This window comes from Oncorhynchus clarkii, chromosome 16, assembly GCF_045791955.1.
Source record: "Oncorhynchus clarkii lewisi isolate Uvic-CL-2024 chromosome 16, UVic_Ocla_1.0, whole genome shotgun sequence".
Classification (NCBI taxonomy): Eukaryota; Metazoa; Chordata; class Actinopteri; order Salmoniformes; family Salmonidae; genus Oncorhynchus; species Oncorhynchus clarkii.
In genome coordinates, this window is record NC_092162.1 from 7182429 (window position 1) to 7203550 (window position 21122).

The 21122-nt window shown below is 43.3% G+C and overlaps 1 protein-coding gene across 1 annotated transcript in view; it reads left to right on the plus strand.

The window, feature by feature from the left end:
- Positions 1–3317: 3317 nt before the first annotated feature.
- The window catches only part of LOC139367424 (heparan sulfate glucosamine 3-O-sulfotransferase 6-like), a 26109-nt gene continuing 8304 nt past the window's right edge, over positions 3318–21122 (plus strand). The window contains exon 1 of the mRNA XM_071105630.1: positions 3318–4071. Within this exon, the coding sequence (XP_070961731.1) occupies positions 3590–4071 (482 nt within the window). The 5' untranslated portion in view covers positions 3318–3589. The remainder of the gene's footprint in view (positions 4072–21122) is intronic.

Below are 21122 nucleotides of genomic sequence, written 5' to 3' on the forward strand. Positions count from 1 at the left end.
CGGCAAGTAGCCCAGTGGTTAGAGTGTAGGGACGGTAGGCAGCCTAGTGGTTAGAGTGTAGGGACGGCAGATAGCCTAGTGGTTAGAGTGTAGGGACGGCAGGCCGCCTAGTGGTTAGAGTGTAGGGGCGGCAGGTAGCCCAGTGGTTAGAGTGTAGGGACGGTAGGCAGCCTAGTGGTTAGAGTGTAGGGACGGCAGATAGCCTAGTGGTTATTGTGTAGGGACGGCAGGCAGCCTAGTGGTTAGAGTGTAGGGGCGGCAGGCAGCCTAGTGGTTAGAGTGTAGGGGCGGCAGGTAACTTAGTGTTTAGAGTGTGGGGGCGGCAGGTAGCCTAGTGGTTAGAGTGTAGGGACGGCAGGCCGCCTAGTGGTTAGAGTGTAGGGGCGGCAGGTAGCCCAGTGGTTAGAGTGTAGGGACGGTAGGCAGCCTAGTGGTTAGAGTGTAGGGACGGCAGATAGCCTAGTGGTTAGAGTGTAGGGACGGCAGGTAGGCTAGTGGTTAGAGTGTAGGGACGGCAGGTAGCCTAGTGGTTAGAGTGTAGGGACGGCAGGTAGCCTAGTGGTTAGAGTGTAGGGACGGCAGGTAGGCTAGTGGTTAGAGTGTAGGGACGGCAGGTAGGCTAGTGATTAGAGTGTTGGGCCAGTAACCGAAAGGTTGCTAGATCTAATTCCTGAGCTGACAATGTAAAAATGTGTCGTTCTGCCCCTGAACAGGCAGTTAACCCACTGTTCCTAGGCCGTCATTGTAAATTAGAATTTGTTCTTAACTGACTTGCGTAGTTAAATTTAAAAAATGTTTTTGTTAAAATGTGATATGAGAGAATATCTATGTTAATTTACCGGTACACTCCTGTTTCCTGTTTGTCTGATTTATCTAAGGTTTTTAAATTGAACCTTTATTCTTTCGGGGTAGTCTCATGAGATTGGAGATTTGGTCGATTGGACTTGGGAGTGTCCATGCCAGGACAGAATCAGAAGGCTTTGGCCAATGCCAGTCACAGCAACTCGACTAAAACTAACCAATAAACCCATGATGTTCTCAGCCTTGTCCTCACTTATAAAGGGACTCGCCACCATCAGGATGTGATCAACTCGGTCAAATTTGCCCTATATCCCATTTTGCAGACTAATGATGTTTTGTGTGTTTTTGTGAATAAAACATGTAATATAATAATTATATTACATATTATATATTACACCGTAAACCCCAATGTGCTACTATATCATTAGGGACATTTTTTATTTTTTATTAAATCCGTTGCACTTACTATATTTGAGTAGTTACTTAAAGTTATGTTGTAGTCATCAATCAAACCGATAGAGTCACTGTGACCCTGTAGGGCACCTGTCAAACTCATTCCACGGAGGGCCGAGTGTCTGCGGGTTATAGCTCCTCCCTTGTACTTTATTTACTAATTAAGGTAATTAAGGTCACTAATTAGTAAAGAACTCCCCTCGTCTGGTTGTCTAGGTCTTAATTTAAAGGAAAAAACCAACAACCCGCAGACACTCAGCCTTCCGTGGAATGAGTTTGATATCCCTGCTGTAGGGGGGTCCAGATATGAGTAACGCCCCTACTAAGCCACGTCTCCAACATAAATTACAAGTGTGCCTTGCCTTTTCCAGTGAATGGTAGAGTCACCACTCGTGACTGTATTTGTTTGTGACAGAGACATGGTTGTTAAATTCATTAGTGAGTCCCTAGATCAAATGTTAACATTATAATTAAACTCTTTATGACAAGACCTTGAATATCTCATATATCAAACGCTCTAATCTAAGGCCATATTTTGAGGCCTAGTTTTACCCTTATACATTGGCCTGAAACTCCTGGTTTATAGACCACATCAGGCCTGCAAGTAGTAGGGTTGCAAAACTCCAGTAACTTTCCAAAAATTCACAGACTTTCAACAAATCCTGGTTGAAGGAATTCCAGGCATCTTCTAACCTAGATTTCAGGGACACCTGGGAAATTTACCAGAATATTGCAAATTTACCTGCAAGTCCCCATTATGCAGGCTTGCAAAGTGATGTGTTGTTCCTATTGGAATCCAGCCAGGATATACAACAGTTGGAAATTCTATTCACCCGCAACTTGCATTCATAATGACTGCCAGGGTTAGGAACAGTGTGAGCCAGGGGTTCCCAAACCTTTTTGGCCCACGACCCCATTTTGATATCTGTAAGTTCTCGTGACCACAACCATGTGAAAAAAAATGATGTAATTAACAGCCATGTTAACTTTTTTATTTGGGGCTTTGGTGGTCCATTGAATAACATTCTATTTTTTCACATTACCATCACATACTTTTAATGTGGTGCTATCACGGTCAAATTCAAATGAGTCTGACATAATGTATCTTATCTCACCACCACTAATGAGATGGGTGTGTTTGATGCATGTCGCATCAGAGCTTCTCAAAGTCAGGGGGCGTGGCTTCTCAAAGTCAGGGGGCGTGGTCGACAGTGAGCACCTCATCTCTGCTGTCACATCCAACCTGGATCCATATTTGGTTTTAATGCAGACGAAAGCACTGAATCCAGCTTCACACAGATATGAGCTGGTGAAGGGTACCATGAGTTTTATGGTGCTTTCAAGACAACTGGGAACTCTCTATTTTGGAAATTAATTTACTCAATGTACATGCAAAAACAGATATATATATATATACAAATATATATAATTTGTTATAACTTTAAAACATTGAGTTGCTTTGAGTTCTCATTTAGTTCTGAGTCAGTACCACATACACATTTTAATAAGTAATAGTGAGTTTTCCTGGACTTTGAGTTCAATTTACTAGAAATATTTTAGTTAAAAATGCCTTGGGGTTTACAGTGTATAGTTTGCTGCAAGTTGAAATCATGAAATGGCTCTCTAAAGTGACAACCAAGTTAACTGTACAGGCTATGACATGTATTGCACAACAGGTTGTAAATAAACTGGAGAACAGGTCTACATAAAACTCAAAATGCCAACAAAAACAATCAGTGGATAAATTATGATTTATTACATTCAAAAGGGTCATGATCTGTCGGGTACGCGCTGCATAACCGCTCTCTCCTCTCCTCCGCGTGCACGCGCATCGTATTCATCTCCGTTTTCCAAAAAAATCCGTTGGAATTAAACAATCAAATGCGGAGTGCAGCGCACACTTTCCTGGATGACTGACGCTAGAGAGAGAGAGAGAGAAAGAGAGAGACCCCATGACGCGCAGTCTCTGGAGACCCATGGAGGGAGACAGCGGGTAATCCCAGGGAGAAGGATCACTCCAGCCATGCGCCGCGGATATTAAAAGCCTTAGACTATACTACATGCCGGTGGGATCGACTAAGTGGGTGGATATTAGGACATAACACAGGAATTGATCACTTGACGCGCAGAATGAACCGCGAAAGGGACAGATGGGACGCGGGCAAACCGGCGACTTTGTTGGCAATTTTGTGGAATCCACGTAGCGTCACTATGGAGCCTTTATTTTCTCTGAGCTGCTCAGAAAGCCTTCGTGTCTTCACAGAGGTGAAGGAAGTTAAGTGAGCTGAGCTTGTAGTAGAATGGTCCTCCTCGGATGGGACTCTGAGGGAAGGCGATGGCAGCTTTTCACCACAACAACCCAACGGACAGGGACATCAGGAGGGTTCTCCAAAAACTTCTAATCATGCTCTCTCTGGGAATAATCTGTGTCTCTCTTTTCTACTTCCTCGCAGGATGCTGCGAGTCGGACATAAAGGAAAACTCCATCTCTCAAAGACCCGCCAGTGAGTTTCTTTTATCAGGATGGTATCATGACAGAAACGGGACGTTGTATAAGGACGTTGTACTGGTACAGAATGAAGATGGATACCCAGTAGCCGGGGAGAGGAGCACAATAACTCCGGTTTTGGAGACGAATAACTCGGTTAAAGATTTGATGGCGACACGGCGGTTACCCCAAGCCCTCATTATAGGGGTAAAGAAGGGTGGCACGAGGGCTCTTTTGGAGTTTCTCAGGCTGCACCCGGACATCCGCGCGCTGGGCTCTGAACCGCACTTCTTTGACCGGCATTACGCACGAGGTTTGGACTGGTACAGGTACATATCATGGTTGTCACTAGTTACCACATCCACAAAGTCATGAACCCCGCCCATTTATATAATTCAGTTTCTTAAAATTAGATTTTTTTTAAATCCTAACCTTAACCTTAAATTAAGACCAAAACGAAAATGTAAGTTTTCATCAATTCTTAAGATATTGCTAATGTTGACTTTGTGGCTGTGCTATCTAGTGGAAACCACATTTCGTATGGACGTGTCTGTTTTTTATAGAATGGGAGTTGATGTCCAATGAATTTTGGTTGAGTGCATTTCAGTACATTTAACTCCATGGACATGTTTTCGCCTCAGCGCACCTGCACTTGTAAATAAGAAGGTTATTGTTTATTGCTGTATAATCTATGCATGGTAGAATTGGTCTGTCTTTCATTTTTACACAACGATTTGCATATACAGTGCCTTCAGAAAGTATTCACGCCTCTTACATTTATTATTACATTTAGATGTTTTGTCGATGGCCTAAACATAATACCCCATAATGTCAAAGTGGAATTATGTTTATTATGTTTTTTGAGTCAATAAGTGTTCAACCCCTTTGTTATGGCAAGCCTAAATCAGTTCAGGAGTAAAAATGTGCTTAAGTCACATAATAAGTTGCATCACTTCCTGTTTAAAGCGGAATGAGGGAGAGCTCGGTTTGTTGTTTTGCAAAGTTTTGAAAGTCTATTGTCTGTTGGCGTCAGTTGCTGGACCCACTACTATCTGTCAAGTGATTCTGCCGACCAAGGCCAGGTCTGAGGAGCTGTTTGGCGTGGCAGCTAGCCTAGCTGCTAACTAGCTGCCTATTGTGGCTGGAACTGCAGATTGTCCAGGGCTTGTGGCTGTCTAGATCCCTGCTGTTTGTTATTGTTGTTTTCAATCGTCCCTGTGACCTACCCTGTCTGGAACTATGAGGAGTAACAGCATAATCTATGTTGCTACCATGACAAAGACCAAAGCTGGCGGGAGTCTCGTTGAGGACAGTGAAGGTGAACAATCTTTTAAATGAACAAAAATAGTTCCACAAGCAGTTGTTACAACAACAAGAAAATAACTTCAAGTGTTTTGTCCAAATACTTGTGGAGTCAATTGATAAAAGAATGGACGACCTGACCAGAGAGGTCCAGGACCTGAAGAACAGTTTGCAGTTCTCCAAGGGTCAGCTCGATGAGTTTAGACAGGAGAACGGCAACATGACAGCAGTCTGTAAATCATTGAGAGAGGACATCCGTTCTGTGTGTGACTCTATGATAACAATGACAGAGAAATCAGATTATCTTGAGGAACAATCAAGACGTGACAACTTTGTTGTGGACGGAATTGCAGAATTTCCACATGAGACCTGGATGGAGTCTGAGAACAAAGTGAGGGACATTATCTTGGAGGAACGGACCAAAGGAAAAATTGAGGTGGAGCACACCCACAGGACTGAAAAACCCACCACCAGCACAGGTGACAGGCCCAGGCCAATAATGGTCAAGTTCCTGACGTTCAAGGACAAGGTAGCTACTCTGGAAAGAGCCAAGAACTTGAGAGGAACGTATATCTTACTCAACGAGGACTATCCTAAGTGTGAGGATCGACGCTGGAGACAGGAAACAGGTACATGGAGAACATTTAATAGACAACGGACATGAAACAGGACAGGACCAGCGTCTGGACAGGGGACAAAATAACAACATCAATGTTGACACAGGGATGCAACAGAGGAAACAGACAGATAAGGCAATCAAATAATGATGGAGTTCAGGAGGATCCAATGAGGTGCAGGTCCGCGTATCGAAGGGTGTGTGTAATGATAGGCAGTCTGGCGTCCTCAAGCGCCAGTGAGGGAGAGCGGGAGCAGGCGTGACACTAAAGCTGCCAGAAGGCTCCACCCACCCTCCCTCCCAAAAGCCTAGAAGGATGAGGGAGCCAAGCCAATGGGTTCTTAGCTTCAACCCCTTAGCACACACACACACACGTACACACACCAACTGGTTAATGGACTGCTGAATGGATATTTTTTTCTCTTGCTTTGTTTTCTCTTTTCCATATTATTTCTATCTCTGAGGCTTCCCAGGAAAGGGCTGAAAATAGCCCATACTAATATACATGTATGTAGCCTTAGAAATAAGGTTTTTGAAATCAATAACTTGCTAACATCAGATAATATTAATAAAGTAGCAATTTCTGAGACTTACTAAGATAATTAATTTGATAATACAGCAGTAGCAATACAAGGATATAACATCTATAGAAGAGACAGATATGCTTATGGGGGAGGTGTTGCTTTATATATTCAGAGCCATATCCCTGTAATACTTAGAGAAGATCTTACATCAATTGTTATTGAAGTGTTGTGGTTGCAGGTTCACCTGGCACATCTTAAGCCTTTTCTTTTGGGGTGTCAAGCCTCTAATGTCAAACATGTAAAGTGTGGTGTACCGCAGGGCAGCTCTCTAGGCCCTCTACTATTTTCTATTTTTACCATTGACCTGCCACTGACATTAAACAAAGCATGTGTATGTATGTATGCTGATGATTCAATCATATACGCATCAGCAACCACAGCTAATGAAGTCTCTGAAACCCTTAACAAAGAGTTGCAGTTTGTTTTGGAATCTTTGGCTTGTAATAAACTGGCCCTGAACATCTTTAAAACTAAGAGCATTGCATTTAGTACAAATCATTCCCTAAGTTCTAGACCTCAAGCCTCCCGAGTGGCTCAGCAGTCTAAGGCGGTGTCAATACAGGTCCGGGTTCGATCCCGGGCTGTGCTGTCGCCGGGCCGCGACCGGGAGACCCATGAGGCCCACAGTTGGCCCAGCATCGTCCGGGTTAGGGGAGGGTTTGGCCGGCCGGGATGTCCTTGGCTCTAGTTTTATCTTGTCTTCATTATTGTCCAGTCATTTGGTCAAGCGCTGCAAAGAAAGGCCTAGGTAAGCTACAGCTGGCCCAGTCCAAATGGTTTGCATAGTCAACTTACACACAGCACTGATACACACACTTACCCCACCAGATATGCCACCATGGGTATATTCTGTCTCCAGGTCCAGAACAAATTCAAGAAAACATACACTGTTATACAGAGCCATGAGTGCATGGACCTCCCTTCCATGTTATATATATCGGAAGTGAACAGCAAACCTGGTTTCAATAAACAAATTAAGCAACCCCTCTCCCCCATGTGATTGACTTGTTGCGTGTATATACTGAAATATATGTGTAACTGATAGATGCGCACACACTACATGTAAATTGTGAAGTCTTTTGTCTGTAATGTCTTTTTGGTTATGTGTCGGACTAGCTGTCACTATTGGAGTTGGCTAATGGGGATCCTAATAAATCAAATCAAATGCATGGACTCACTCTGTGTGGAATAATAGTATTTAACAAGATTTCTGAATGAGTACCTCATCTCTGTACCCCAGACATACAGATAATTGTAAGGTCCTTCAGTCGAGTAGTGAATTTTAAACACAGATTCAACCACAAAGACCAGGGAGGTTTTCCCAATGCCCTGCAAGAAAGGACACATATTGGTTGATAGGTAGAAATAAAAAAGCAGACATTGAATATCCCTTTGAGCATGGTAAAGTTATTAATTACACTTTGGATGGTGTATCAATACACCCAGTTACTACAGAGATAAAGGCGTCCTTCCTAACTCAGTTGTCGGAGAGGAAGGAAACCGCTCAGGGATTTCAACATGAGACCAATGGTGCCATTAAAACAGTTACAGAGTTGAATGACTGTGATAGGAGAAAACTTGAGGATGGATCAACAACATTGCAACAAGGCAGTAATGTCATACTGCAAAAAATGTGGCAAAGTAATTCATTTTTGTCCTGTGTTTTGTTTGGGGCAAATCCAACACAACACATTGCTGTATAGAACTCTTCATGTTTTCAAGCATAGTGGTGCCAGCATCATCTTATGGGGTATGCTGAAAACGGTTGTCTTAGCAGTGATCAACAACCAATTTGACAGAGCTTTAAGAATTTACCACTCTGCAGCCACTGTGCAACCTGCAACATGGAAAGATCTCGGGAATAATGTTTGTTGTTGTTGGCGTATTCAAACATACCCATTGCAAGCTGGTCTAGGTGACAGGCAGAGGGAGACACTGCCAGCTGGCCATGCTAATCGGAATGTGTGTATGTGGGTGTGTGTGTGTGTGTCTATGTTTGTGTGTATGTCTATTCTTGTGTGTGTGTGTGTGTGTTTATTTGCAGGGAGGGTCAGGATGAGTTATCACAGAGCAATCATCTCTCCAGCTGAGGCCAGATGTTACCATAGTCAGCTTCTACTGATCCTATAGTCACACACACACACACACACACACACACACACACACACACACACACACACACACACACACACACACACATCATTTACATTCCCCAACACAGGGTTATAGTGTGTGCATGTAACATAAACTCTAACTACATAACAGATTAAACATTGGCTTAAAATCTCATCATCTAGGTTAGAGAGGTCGCGTGGAACTGAACGCAGGATGCAGTGATGCACATTGGTGTAAAGTACTTAAGTAAAAGTACTACTTAAGTAGTTTACGGGGATATCTGTACTTTACTATTTCTATTTTTGACAACTTTTAGTTTGACTCCTCTACATTCCTATAGAAAATAGTGTACTTTTTACTGCATACATTTTCGCTGACACCCAGAAGTATTCGTTACATTTTGAATGCTCAGGCAGAATTATGGTCCAATTCACCATTGTCATCCCTACTGCCTCTGATTTGGCAGACTCATTAAATACAGGGTAGCAAGGGCGGCAGGGTAGCCTAGTGGTTAGAGAGGTGGACTGACTGGTTGTGGACTTTGCCCCTGAACAGGCAGTAAACTCACTGTTCCTAGGCCATCATTGAAAATAAGAATTTGTTCTTAACTGACTTGCCTTGAGTTCTTAAATTATGTCTGGGTGTTGGAGTGTGCCCGTCTGTCCATTACATTTTTTAAACATTTTTTTTATTTTTTACAATCGCTAGGACCAATTTCTCAATACTTAGGTCACTTTCTCAAAACTCTTCACACAGTTCTCCTAATCCAACTTTCAGCCTGGCACAACAGTCCATTTCACATCCAAAATGCACTAAAACTACCAAAACACTTCATACATGTCTCAAAATCAACTCATTCTTCCAGAACACTAGCAAAGGTTGTCACCCAACAAGCACACTTTGTCACTCATGAAACAATGACCTAAAAAAAACACTAACAGGTAGCATTGCACCATGTTTAATTTTGTAACATTTCTTTACAGAACAAGAATGACACCTCTCTACTGTTTAGAATTCACTGCAGTTTATCTTACAGGAACGAATCAGACATGATGCAACATGCTTCAATAGGTTTTATGTCATGGCATTGAGTGATTCCAAAATACATTAATTTGTATATAAACCATCTACCGATACAGATACAGTAGCAATGCTAGTCAACCCTGTCTTATGCATTTGGCCACAGGTTCTCATCCACGTCACATCTTATGTCATCGTGGGCAATACACCTAGGAAATAATCTTTTGGCATGCCTGGTCCATCCCTGGCAATCTTCTGCAGATATGTCCAGGCATCCAGCATTCATTGTGTCCAGGAGGGACATTTGATCATGTGGATGGTGGTCATAAACCTTCCACCTCAATGAGGAAAATAATTCCTCTATGGGGTTGAGGAATGGAGAGTAAGGTGGGAGGAAAAGTGACACCATTCTGGGATGGGCTGCAAACCACTCTGTGACTTCACGGGAGTGAGGAAATGCCACATTGTCCCATACAATTTCAAACGTTGGCCGATTTCGCCTCGCTGCAACCCTTTCCTCACCTGGCACAACCCTTCCATAGAGGTCATCCAGGAATGAAATGAGACGCTCGGTGTTGTACGGCCCAATTAGCGGTTTGTGTAACAGATATCCATCAGAGGATATTGCTCCACACATTGTGATTTCGGCACCCCACTGGCCTGGGACATCCACTGTGGCTCTTTTCCCCAATCACATTCCTCCCCACCCCGCCGTGTTCTGGCCAAGTTGAAACCAGCCTCATCCACAAAGATGAATATGTGGGGTGATTGCCTGGCTTAAATCTCCATGACTCTCTAAAATAAATCCACAAGGCAACATAAGAGTTAGGCTTTTACGGAAGTTTGCATTATACCTAAAAACATGCCATTGTTGTGTCTCTGCCCTGTTTGGTTTTGTTCAAAACCAGTTCTGCATTTTATAGTCATCTTACCTGAACATATTGGTTCCTGAGTTGCTTGACTCGTTCAGAGCTCCTCTCAAAGGGGACAGTGTACAACTGCTTCATCCTGACTTGATGTTGTTTCAGGACTCTAGAAATAGTTGTTATGCTTACATTGTGAATATTTACAAATGTAATGTTGTCTACCGACACTCTGTCCCGAATCTCTGTGAGTTTTATGCCATTGTTTCTGATGACAATATCAACGATTGCAGTTTCCTGCACAGCAGTGAAAATCTTACCTCTCCCGTCTGTGGGAGGTAACCGTTGGGTCCCAAGCAGAAATACAAAAACAATTACACACAAGTGGGTTTGGAGGATTTGCTCAATTTACTTCTGTCAGATGCCCTTGCAGAAGGCACATCTTACCTGTTGTTTGCCAGAAATGTCTCACAATAGATGCCACTGTTGAGCATTGCAGATTTGGCTGCACTCTCAGACCAGCCTCTCTCATTGATAGACCATGAATTATTACATGATCACTTATAGTAGCCCTAATCTCATCTGAGACGACAGCTCTTGATCTCCCTCTCAGTCTTCTTCCACCACGCATACGTACTCCTCTTCCTCTCCCAGCCACTCTTCTTCCTTCCAGTACAGCATTATTCCTAAGATGTCCCCTTTTGTAGAGATGGTAATGGAATTGAAAGACTAACACCTGGGTAGGTGTTCAGCTGCAATGGGAATCAGTTGTGCTTGGTCTAATTGTTTTGATAATATTTCATTTTTTAGATTTGGAATATATTTCAAAACGGTATTACTGTAGAAATGTAGCAAATGGCTGTCTTATTCAATTTTGTGTTATGTTAGGTTTTGAACTTAAGTTTAACAGTTTTGAAAAGAGTATGTAAACATGTGCAAATTGGCCAGTAGGTACATAGAGTTTTGTGTCTGAGTGAGAAAAGAATTCATGAAATTTGAAAGATGTAGTCATTGAATGCGTTTTGAGCCAAAGCAATGAAACACGATCCACAGTTTAGCCCACATAGACTGCTGTTATGCTCACTGTGTGAAGGGTTTTGAAAAAGTGACCTAAGTATTGAGAAATGGATCCTAGCGATTGTAAAAAAAAACAACCTGTGTGCCGTCTGGCTTGCATTAAAATAAGGAATGTGGTGCAGAGCATTTACTTCTGTTTTTACTGAAGTACGACAAATTAGTACTTTTTCCACCACTGTACTAAAGTATATTTAAAACCCAGATACTTTTAGACTTTTACTCAAGTAGTATTTTACTGGGTGACTTTCACTTTTACTTGAGTCATTTTCTATTAAGATATCTTTACTTTTACTAAAGTATAACAATGTTTGTACTTATCTACCACTGGTGATGCAGTATTGGTATTCTGTAACCTCTGACAGTGTGATTTAATGGCTACAGGGTCAGTAGGTGAGATTGATTGAAAGTTAGAGGTGTGTTTCCTGTGTTTTATCAACATGATATTGGTCACAAACATGTATGGATGCACACACACCTCTTTTTCTCTCTTCCTCACTCACACACACACACACACACACACACACACACACACACACACACACACACACACACACACACACACACACACACACACACACACACACACACACACACACACACACACACACACACGTACCACGTCTCCATTGTGTGTATGTGTATCAGTGACGTCCCAGAGTGACAACAGATTGTCCCATCCCCAGGACCAGATGGGACTCTGAGAGTGTCAGGCCACTTGACATCGCTGCCAGGCCTGGCAGGTTGACCCCTGACACCAGGTCAGTTTACGCTCACAGATAATGATGAGCTCCCAATTACACCACATAATTAACCATATATCATTATATCATCATATCTATCATTGGCTACAGTGTGCTCTATGGTACTGCGGTACTGCAAAAATACATTGCAAGTACAGTTGATAAGAGCAGGGTCAGGTGCACAAAACATATATATATATATATATATATATATATATATATATATATATATATATATATATTTATCTTTTAAATAGGCATTTACTGGATAGAAAGAAAGAAAATATATTTTTTTAAATATGCTTATTTTTATTTCTCCCCCGAATTGGTAGTTACAGTCTTGTCCTATTGTTGCAACTGTGTTCTCCGAAACACGACCGCCAAGCTTCTTGTCACACTGCTCGCTTAACCTGGTTAGCCAGCTGTACCAATGTGTCAGAGGAAACACAGTACAGCTGGCGACCTGAAGACAGCATGCACGCACCCGGCCGCCACAAGGAGTCGCTAGAGCACGATGGGACAAGGACATCCCGGCCGGCCAAACCCTCCCCTAACCCGGACGACGTTGGGCCAATTGTGCACCGCCTCATGTGTCTCCCCGTCTTGGCCAGCTGCGACACAGCCCTTGATCGAACCCGGATCTGTAGTGATGCCTCTAGCACTGCGATGCAGTGCCTTAGATCTCTGGGCCACTCAGGAGGCCCTATCTGATTTAAGGACAATTCAAATCTCTAGCCTGAGAGGAACCACCCTCAACCAGGCAGGGAAGAGCTAGTCTCTGGAAGAGGAGTGGGCTGAGATTTTATCCTGACACTGTCTCAGATTACTAGTTTTACTGACCTTGGCTTAATGTGAGGCCTTTCTCAATAGCAAGGCTATGCTCACGGAGTCTGTACATAGACTAAGCTTTCCTTAAGTTTTGGTCAGTCACAGTGGTCAGGTATTCTGCCACTGTGTACTCTCTGTTTAGAGCCAAATAGCATTCTAGTTTGCTCTGTTTTTTTGTTAATTCTTTCCAATGTGTCAAGTAATTATCATTTTGTTTTCTCATGATTTGGTTGGGTCTAATTGTGTTGCTGTCCTCAGGCTCTGTGGGGTCTGTTAGTGTTTGCGATCAGAGCCCCAGGACCAGCTTGCTTAGGGGACTCTTCTCCAGGTTAATCTCTCTGCAGGTGATGGCTTTGTTATGGAAGGTTTGGGAATCACTTCCTTTAGGTGGTTGTAGAATTGAAGCTCTCTTTTCTGGACTTTTATAATTAGCGGGTATCGGCCTAATTCTGCCATGCATGCATTATTTGGTGTTCTACGTTGTACACCCAGGATATTTTTGCAGAATTCTGCATGCAGAGTCTCAATTTGGTGTTTGTTCTATTTTGTGAATTCTTGGCAATGGGGTTCTATAACTGATTCAAGTTTTTTTTGCCAGATCCTAATTGGTATGTCGAATTTGATGTTCCTTTTGACGGCATAGAATGCCCTTCTTGCCATGTCTCTCAGCTCGTTCACAGCTTTGTGGAAGTTCCCTGTGGCGCTGCTGTTTAGGCTGAAGTATGTATCGTTTTTTGTTTGCTCTGTAGAGGATGATGATTAAATCAAATCAAATGACATATGTCATACCTTTCCTTGAAATGCTTATTTACAAGCCCTTACTCAACAATGCAGTTCAAGAAATAGTTAAGAAAATATTGACTAAATAAACTAAAGTGAAAAAAAAGAATCTCAAGTGAACACAAGAAAATTACATAACAATAATCTTTTCAGTCTCCTGAGGGGGGAAAGGTGTTGTCATGGCCTCTTCACAACTATCTTGGTGTGTTTGGACCATGATAGTTAATTGGTGATGTGGACAACAAGGAACTTGAAACTCTCGGCCCCCTCCACTTCAACCCCATCAATGTTAAAGGGGAATGTTAATGGGGGCCTGTTCGGCACTCCTTTTCCTGTAGTCCACGATTAGCTCCTTTGTCTTGCTCACATTGAGAGAGAGGTTGTTGTCCTGGCACTGCACAGCCAGGTCTCTGACCTCCTCCCTATAGGCTGTCTCATCGTTGTCGGTGATCAGGCCTACCACTGTTGTGTCGTCAGCAAACCTAATGATGGTGTTGGAATTGTGCCTGGCCGTGCAGTCGTGAGGGAACAGGGAGTACAGGAGGGGACTGAGCACGCACCCCTGAGGGACCACCGTGTTGAGGATCAGCGTGGCAGATCCACCACCAGATCCACCTGGGGGGCGGCCCGTCAGGAGGTCCAGGAACCAGTTGCAGAGGGAGGTGTTTAGTCCCAGGTTCCTTAGCTTAGTGATGAGCTTCGTGGGCACTATGGTGTTGAACACTGAGCTGAAGTCAATGAACAACATTCTCACATAGGTGTTCCTTTTGTCCAGGTGAGAAAGGGCAGTGTGTAGTGCGATTGAGATCGCATCATCTGTGGATCTTTCGGGGCAGTATTCGAATTGGAGTGGGTCTAGGGTTTCCGGCATCTGGTTGGGAAATGTACATACAGTCACTGTTGGGACGTCGTCGTCGATGCACTTATTGATGAAGCCAGTGACTGAGGTGGTATACTCCTCAATGCCATTGGATGAATCCCGGAACCTATTCAACTCTGTGCTAGCTAAACAGTCCTATAGCGTAGCATCCGTGTCATCTGACCACTTCCGTATTGATCGAGTCACTGGTACTTCTTGCTTTAGTTTTGTCTTGTAAGTAGGAATCAGGAGTATAGAATTATGGCCAGATTTGCCAAATGGGGGGTGAGGGAGAGCTTTGTATGCTTCTCTGTGTGTGGAGTAAAGGTGGTCTAGAGTTATTTTTCCCCTGGTTGCACATGTGATATGCTGGTGCAAATTAAGTAAAACAGATGTAAGTTTGCCTGCATTAAAGTCACCCGGGCCACTAGGAGCGCTGCTTCTGGATGAGCATTTTCTTGTTTGCTTATGGCCTTATACAGCTCATTGAGCGCAGTCTTAGTGCCACCATCGGTTTGTAGTGGTAAATAGACAGCTATGAAAAATATAGGTGTGAAATCTCTTGGTAGATAGTGTGGTCTACAGCTTATCATGAGGTAACTACCTCAGGTGAGCAATACCTCGAGACTTCTTTAATATTAGACATCGCGCACCATCAGTTATTGACAAATAGACACAAACCCCGCCCCTCGTCATACCAAATGTAGCTGCTCTGTCCTGCCAATGCACAGAGAAGCCAGCCAGCTCTATATTACCTGTGTCGTTGTTCAGCCACGTTTCAGGGAAACATAAGATATTAACATTTTTAATATCTGGTTGGTAGGATAGCCTTAATCGTAAATCGTCCAGTTTGTTTTCCAATGCACGTTAGCCAATAATATGGAGTGAAGTGGTGGTTTACCTACTCATCTGCAAATTCTAACAAGGCACCCCGCCCTCCTCCCATCTTTTCCTTCGTCTTTTATTCACGCTGATGATGGGGATTTGGGCCTTGTCTTGACAAAGCAGTAAATCCTTTGCGTTGCACTCATTGAAGAAAAAATCTTTGTTCAGTCCAGAAGCTTGTTTCGGTTATAAGAGACTGTAGCAGCAACATCATGTACAAAATTAGTCACAAACAATGCGAAAAACTAACAAAATAGCACAGTTGGTTAGGAGCCCGTAAAACGGGCAGCCATGCGTTACTTTAATAAGAAATAAAGAATATTGAGGATAGGTTGGTGTGACTGTGCAGATGAAAAGCAGAGATTAGAGGTTAAAGGGTAAACTTAGTGTTACCACAACCACACATATCTCCACTGACCTTTTGACCTTTCCCTCACCCCAGGGGAATATCATGGGAGGTCTACTGTATACCCCCAGGGCTGGAGACTGACTGGTTGTTCAGTGCTGCCTGTCTGTGTGGAGACTGGCTGGTTGTTCAGTGCTGCCTGTTTGTTTGGAGACTGGCTGGTTGTTCAGTGCTGCCTGTCTGTGTGGAGACTGGCTGGTTGTTCAGTGCTGCCTGTCTGTGTGGAGACTGGCTGGTTGTTCAGTGCTGCCTGTCTGTTTGGAGACTGGCTGGTTGTTCAGTGCTGCCTGTCTGTGTGGAGACTGGCTGGTTGTTCAGTGCTGCCTGTCTGTGTTCCTGTGAGGTCATAGGGTAACATTATGTCCTGCTGCAGTGACATGTATTGATGCTAAATGACCACAATGTAAATACAGTAAATATACAGTGCATTCTGAAAGTATTCAGACCCTTTGACCTTTTCCACATTTTGTTACGTTACAGCCTTATTGTAAGGGTTTGCGGAACTGGTGGCAGTGAAGTCAGACGCAGGAGAGCAGAAATAGGAAATAGCCGGAGCGGTTTCATTTCAAAACCAACGGCAATAAATAAAATAACCTACATGGGTACAAAACCAGACGCGCTCCAGTAACATAGGACACAAACACTTACAAACAAACAATTCACCAGTAACATAGTACACAAACACTTACAAACAAACAATTCACCAGTAACATAGTACACAAACACTTACAAACAAACAATTTACCAGTAACATAGTGCACAAACACTTACAAACAAACAATTCACCAGTAACATAGTGCACAAGCACTTACAAACAAACAATTCACCAGTAACATAGTGCACAAACACTTACAAACAAACAATTCACCAGTAACATAGTACACAAACACTTACAAACAAACAATTCACCAGTAACATAGTACATAAACACTTACAAACAAACAATTCACCAGTAACACCGTGCACAAGCACTTACAAACAAACAAATCCACACAAGGACATGGGGGGAACAGAGGGTTAAATACACAAAACTTAATGAGGGAAATGGAAACCAGGTGTGTAGGAAAACAAGACAAAACAAATGGAAAATGAAAAGAGGATCGACGATGGCTAGAAGACCGGTGACGCCGAACAAGGAGAGGAAACAACTTCGGTGGAAGTCCTGACACTTATTCTAAAATATATTCAATTGTTCTTCCCCTCATCAATCTACACACAATAACCCATAATGACAAAGCATTATTTTTAATAAATCTGCAAACAAATCTTTAAACCTGTTTTCGCTTTGTCATTATGGGGTATTGTGTGTAGAGTGATGTTTTTAATCAATTTTAGAATAAGGCTGTAACATATCAAAATGTGGAAAAAGTCAAGGGGTCTGAACACTTTCTAAATCCACTGTAATCACTGAACAGAAATGACTGGGCATACATACATGCATCTGTTAGTCACAGATACCCTTTTAAGAAATATAGGAGCATGGATCAGAAAACCAGTCAGTATCTGGTGTGACCACCATTTGCCTCATGCAGCCTGTCACATCTCCTTCACATAGAGTTGATCAGGCTGTTGATTGTGGCCTGTGGAATGTTGTCCCACTCCTCTTCAATGGCTGTGAGAAGTTGCTGGATATTGGCAGGAACTGGAACACGCTGTCAAACACGTCAATCCAGAACATTCCAAACATGCTCAATGGGTGACATGTCTGGTGAGTATGCAGACAGTGGAAGAACTGGGACATTTTCACCTTCCAGGAATTGTGTACAGATCCTTGTGACATGGGGCCGTGCGTTATCCTGCTAAAACATGAGCTAATGGAGGCAGATGAATGGCATGACAATGGGCCTCAGGATCTCATCACGGTATCTTCAAATATCTGTTATAACTTAACCAAGATAGACCACAGCCTGTCGTGTCAAATGGGAACACATTTGTCATAATGGGCAGAACAAGCAAGGAGGTGGGCAGAGCCAAGCATGAGCTGGCGAGATCCTATTGGTGTGTTCTAGCATTAATTTGCATATTTCCGTTAGGGAACGTCTACTCTGTGAGGTGCGCGTGTGTATTAACTCAGTTCGCCTTTGCGAACGGGGTAAAGGGTAAAGTCTTCAAAAATGTAGTACACTCTGTTCGTAACATATTCTAGCTTTGGGAACAGAAAACTGTACTGAGATCAAATGTTTCATCGATGAGAAAATTTGAAGAATGTCGGCTAAAATCCATCTGGTTCCATCTTCTCCCACTGCCGGCCACTGGGCTTCCTCTAACTACCATATTTGGTAGTGAGTGGAAACACCAAGCGGATGCTTCATGTCTATACATCCGGTGAAATATCTCTCATTGTTCTATCTGTGGTATCTGTGCATTCAAATTGCCATTGATAAAATGCAATTGTGTTCGTTGTCCGTAGCTTATGCCTGCACGTACCATAACCCCACCTCCACCATGGAGCACTCTGTTCACAACATTGATATCAGAAAAATTGCTTGCCCACTTGCCCACACTACAGTTGAAACCGGGATTAATCCGTCAAGAGCACACTTCTCCAGCGTGCCAGTGGCCATCGAAGGCGAGCATTTGCCCACTGAAGTTGGTTACGACACCGAACTACAGTCAGATCAAGACCCTGGGGAGGACGAGCATACAGATGAGCTTCCCTGAGATGGTTTCTGACAGTTTGTGCAGAAATCCTTCAATTGTGCAAACTCACAGTTTCATCAGCTGTCTGGGTGGCTGATCCCGCTTGTGAAGAAGCCAGATGTGGTCCTGGGCTGGCATGGTTACACGTGGTCTGTGGGTGTGAGGGCGGTTGGACGTACTGCCAAATTCTTTAAAACAACATTGGAGGCAGATTATGGTAGAGAAATGAACATTCAATTCCCTGGCAACAGCTCTGGTGGACATTTCTACAGTCAGCATGACAATTGCACGCTCCCTCAAAACATGAGGCATCTGTGGCATTGTGTTGTGTGACAAAACTGCACATTTTAGAGTGGCCTTTTATTGTCCCCAGCACAAGGTGCACCTGTGTAATGATCATGCTGCTTAATCAGCTTCTTGATACGCCACACCTGTCAGGTGGATGGATTATCTTGACAAAGGTGAAATGCTCACGAACAGGGATGTAAACAAATTTGTGCACAAAATTCGAGAGAAATAAGCTTTTTTCGTGCGTATGGAACATTTCTGGGATCTTTTATTTCAGCTCATGAAATATGGGACCAACACTTTACATGTTGCGTTTAAATTACATTTTTTGGTTCAGAGGTACCACTAGACGTATCACTACCACACTCTGAACCAGTCATCAAATATGTTGCTGTATTTGTCTTTTGACATAGGAATTGTGTTTCTCTTACTGTATATGAATCTGTCTTTACAAATCCTGTGGTCAGTATCACAAGTATAGATGACAGTGTTGCAATCAATTTGTTGTTTACTAATAATTCAACCTGGCAGCCATTCAGAGGTTTAGATAGGTAGTTCTGTTCACATCCGGAGAAGAAGGCATTCACAGAGTCAGATGTTCTCACGTGGCTGTGGTTCATTTGCAATTCAGATTAACTCGTTAAAAAGCAGCGTATCAATTTATACCAATGGATTCCCTGGGCTTGACGTTGCACATGTGTGCCTGTGTTTTTACACAGGAATATAATTGCCGTGCAAATGGCTGAAGAACGGCTGCCAAAACATGTGATCTTCAGAAGTGGTGTGTTAGGTGAGATCACGTCTGACAGGAAAGGGAATCTAGTGGATTCTTTGAACGCAGGGTTTTGGAATGGGAGAGTGAAACCTGGGCTAAGAGTAGGGGAGTCTGAATTCTGTTATGACATAGAAATAGTGTCATAAAGGGGGAAACATGAGGGTCTCTTGATTACTGTGTGTGTGTGTGTTTGTGTGTGTGTGTGTTTGTGCTCCAACACATGTATATATCTATATTAAATCAGGTGTGGCTCATCCAGCCATCCCATCCCAGTACTGTACAGTGTGATCTGATCTCCATAAGGCCTAGACGACCGGGGTGATCTAGCCCTCATTAAGGCTCTCTCTGGGGGGTTGAGGAGGGGAGGCAGGGCGGTCTGGGCCCAGCTATGATGGATGTCTGCTGGAAGTGGACAGGGCAACGCTACAATGGATTGGAGCCTTAATGGTCCCCAGTGCAGCGAAATGGATGAGTGGGCGCTCAGTCCGACACACACATATATATACACACACACAGACACACACACACTCATTCACTCACACATACGAATGCACACACTGTGTTGGTATCAATAAGAGAACAATTTCAATGTTTTGTCATTGACACATTGGTTTGGTTCTTAATGTACTATATACAGACTAAACAGATTTGGTAAAATGTCTTTATGTAGTTTTACTCCACCATCCCACATCTGTTCTCACACACACACACACACACACACACACACACACACACACACACACACACACACACACACACACACACACAGCATGGGGGTGATGGGACTCCAGAGGCTTCCCCGAACCCCACCTGCTACCCTCGGCCCAGCTGAGACCCAGGCTCATCGTTCCCCCAACTCCCACACACTTTACCCCCCACTCCTCCAGGATCAATACCTATGGCTGCTTGGGCTTGTCCCCGTGGCCTAGGAGTGTGGGGGGGGGGGGGGGGATGGAGCTCAACAGAGAGATGGAGAGAGGGATGATTAAAGATTGCTCTTCAAAGACAAAAACAAGTGAGAGGTTGTAAACATGCTAAATCTCTCTTTTCATCCAGAGCATCTACAAAATGGATGCCACATGATTACTGCAACACAATAGACATGGGGAACCGGGTCTCTATGACAAACAATAGAGAGAATACAGAGGGATATGCTCTGTGATAATGTTAAGGCATCACAATGCTAAGCTGATGGAGTTCTGTTCCATTCTCACTCAATGGTCCTCTATGAGAGCAGCCTAATGGAAGCAGGGTTGTACCCATCGCTCGCCACTGTAACGGTTCTCAAATATTTACTGTATACTCTACGTCAAGGGTCCTTTAGCACTGATAGTTTTACGTTGATGTTTCATTGGTGATGCTAATTGTACAATAATTTACTTGATTCCGGGCAGCTTTTATTGACGTGTAGAAATGGGTTGTTGACAGTAAGTCTGTGGCCGTGTCTCTTTCCAGCTCACAGATCTGGTGGTGTAGCTGCACTGTATAGCAGGAGGTTGCTAGTGACCGTGAGGTTATGAGTTCAAATCCCATTTAAGGCTAAGTCCCAATTTTGTTCACAGTACAAAATTATACAAGATCTTACAGTAATTTATATCAGAC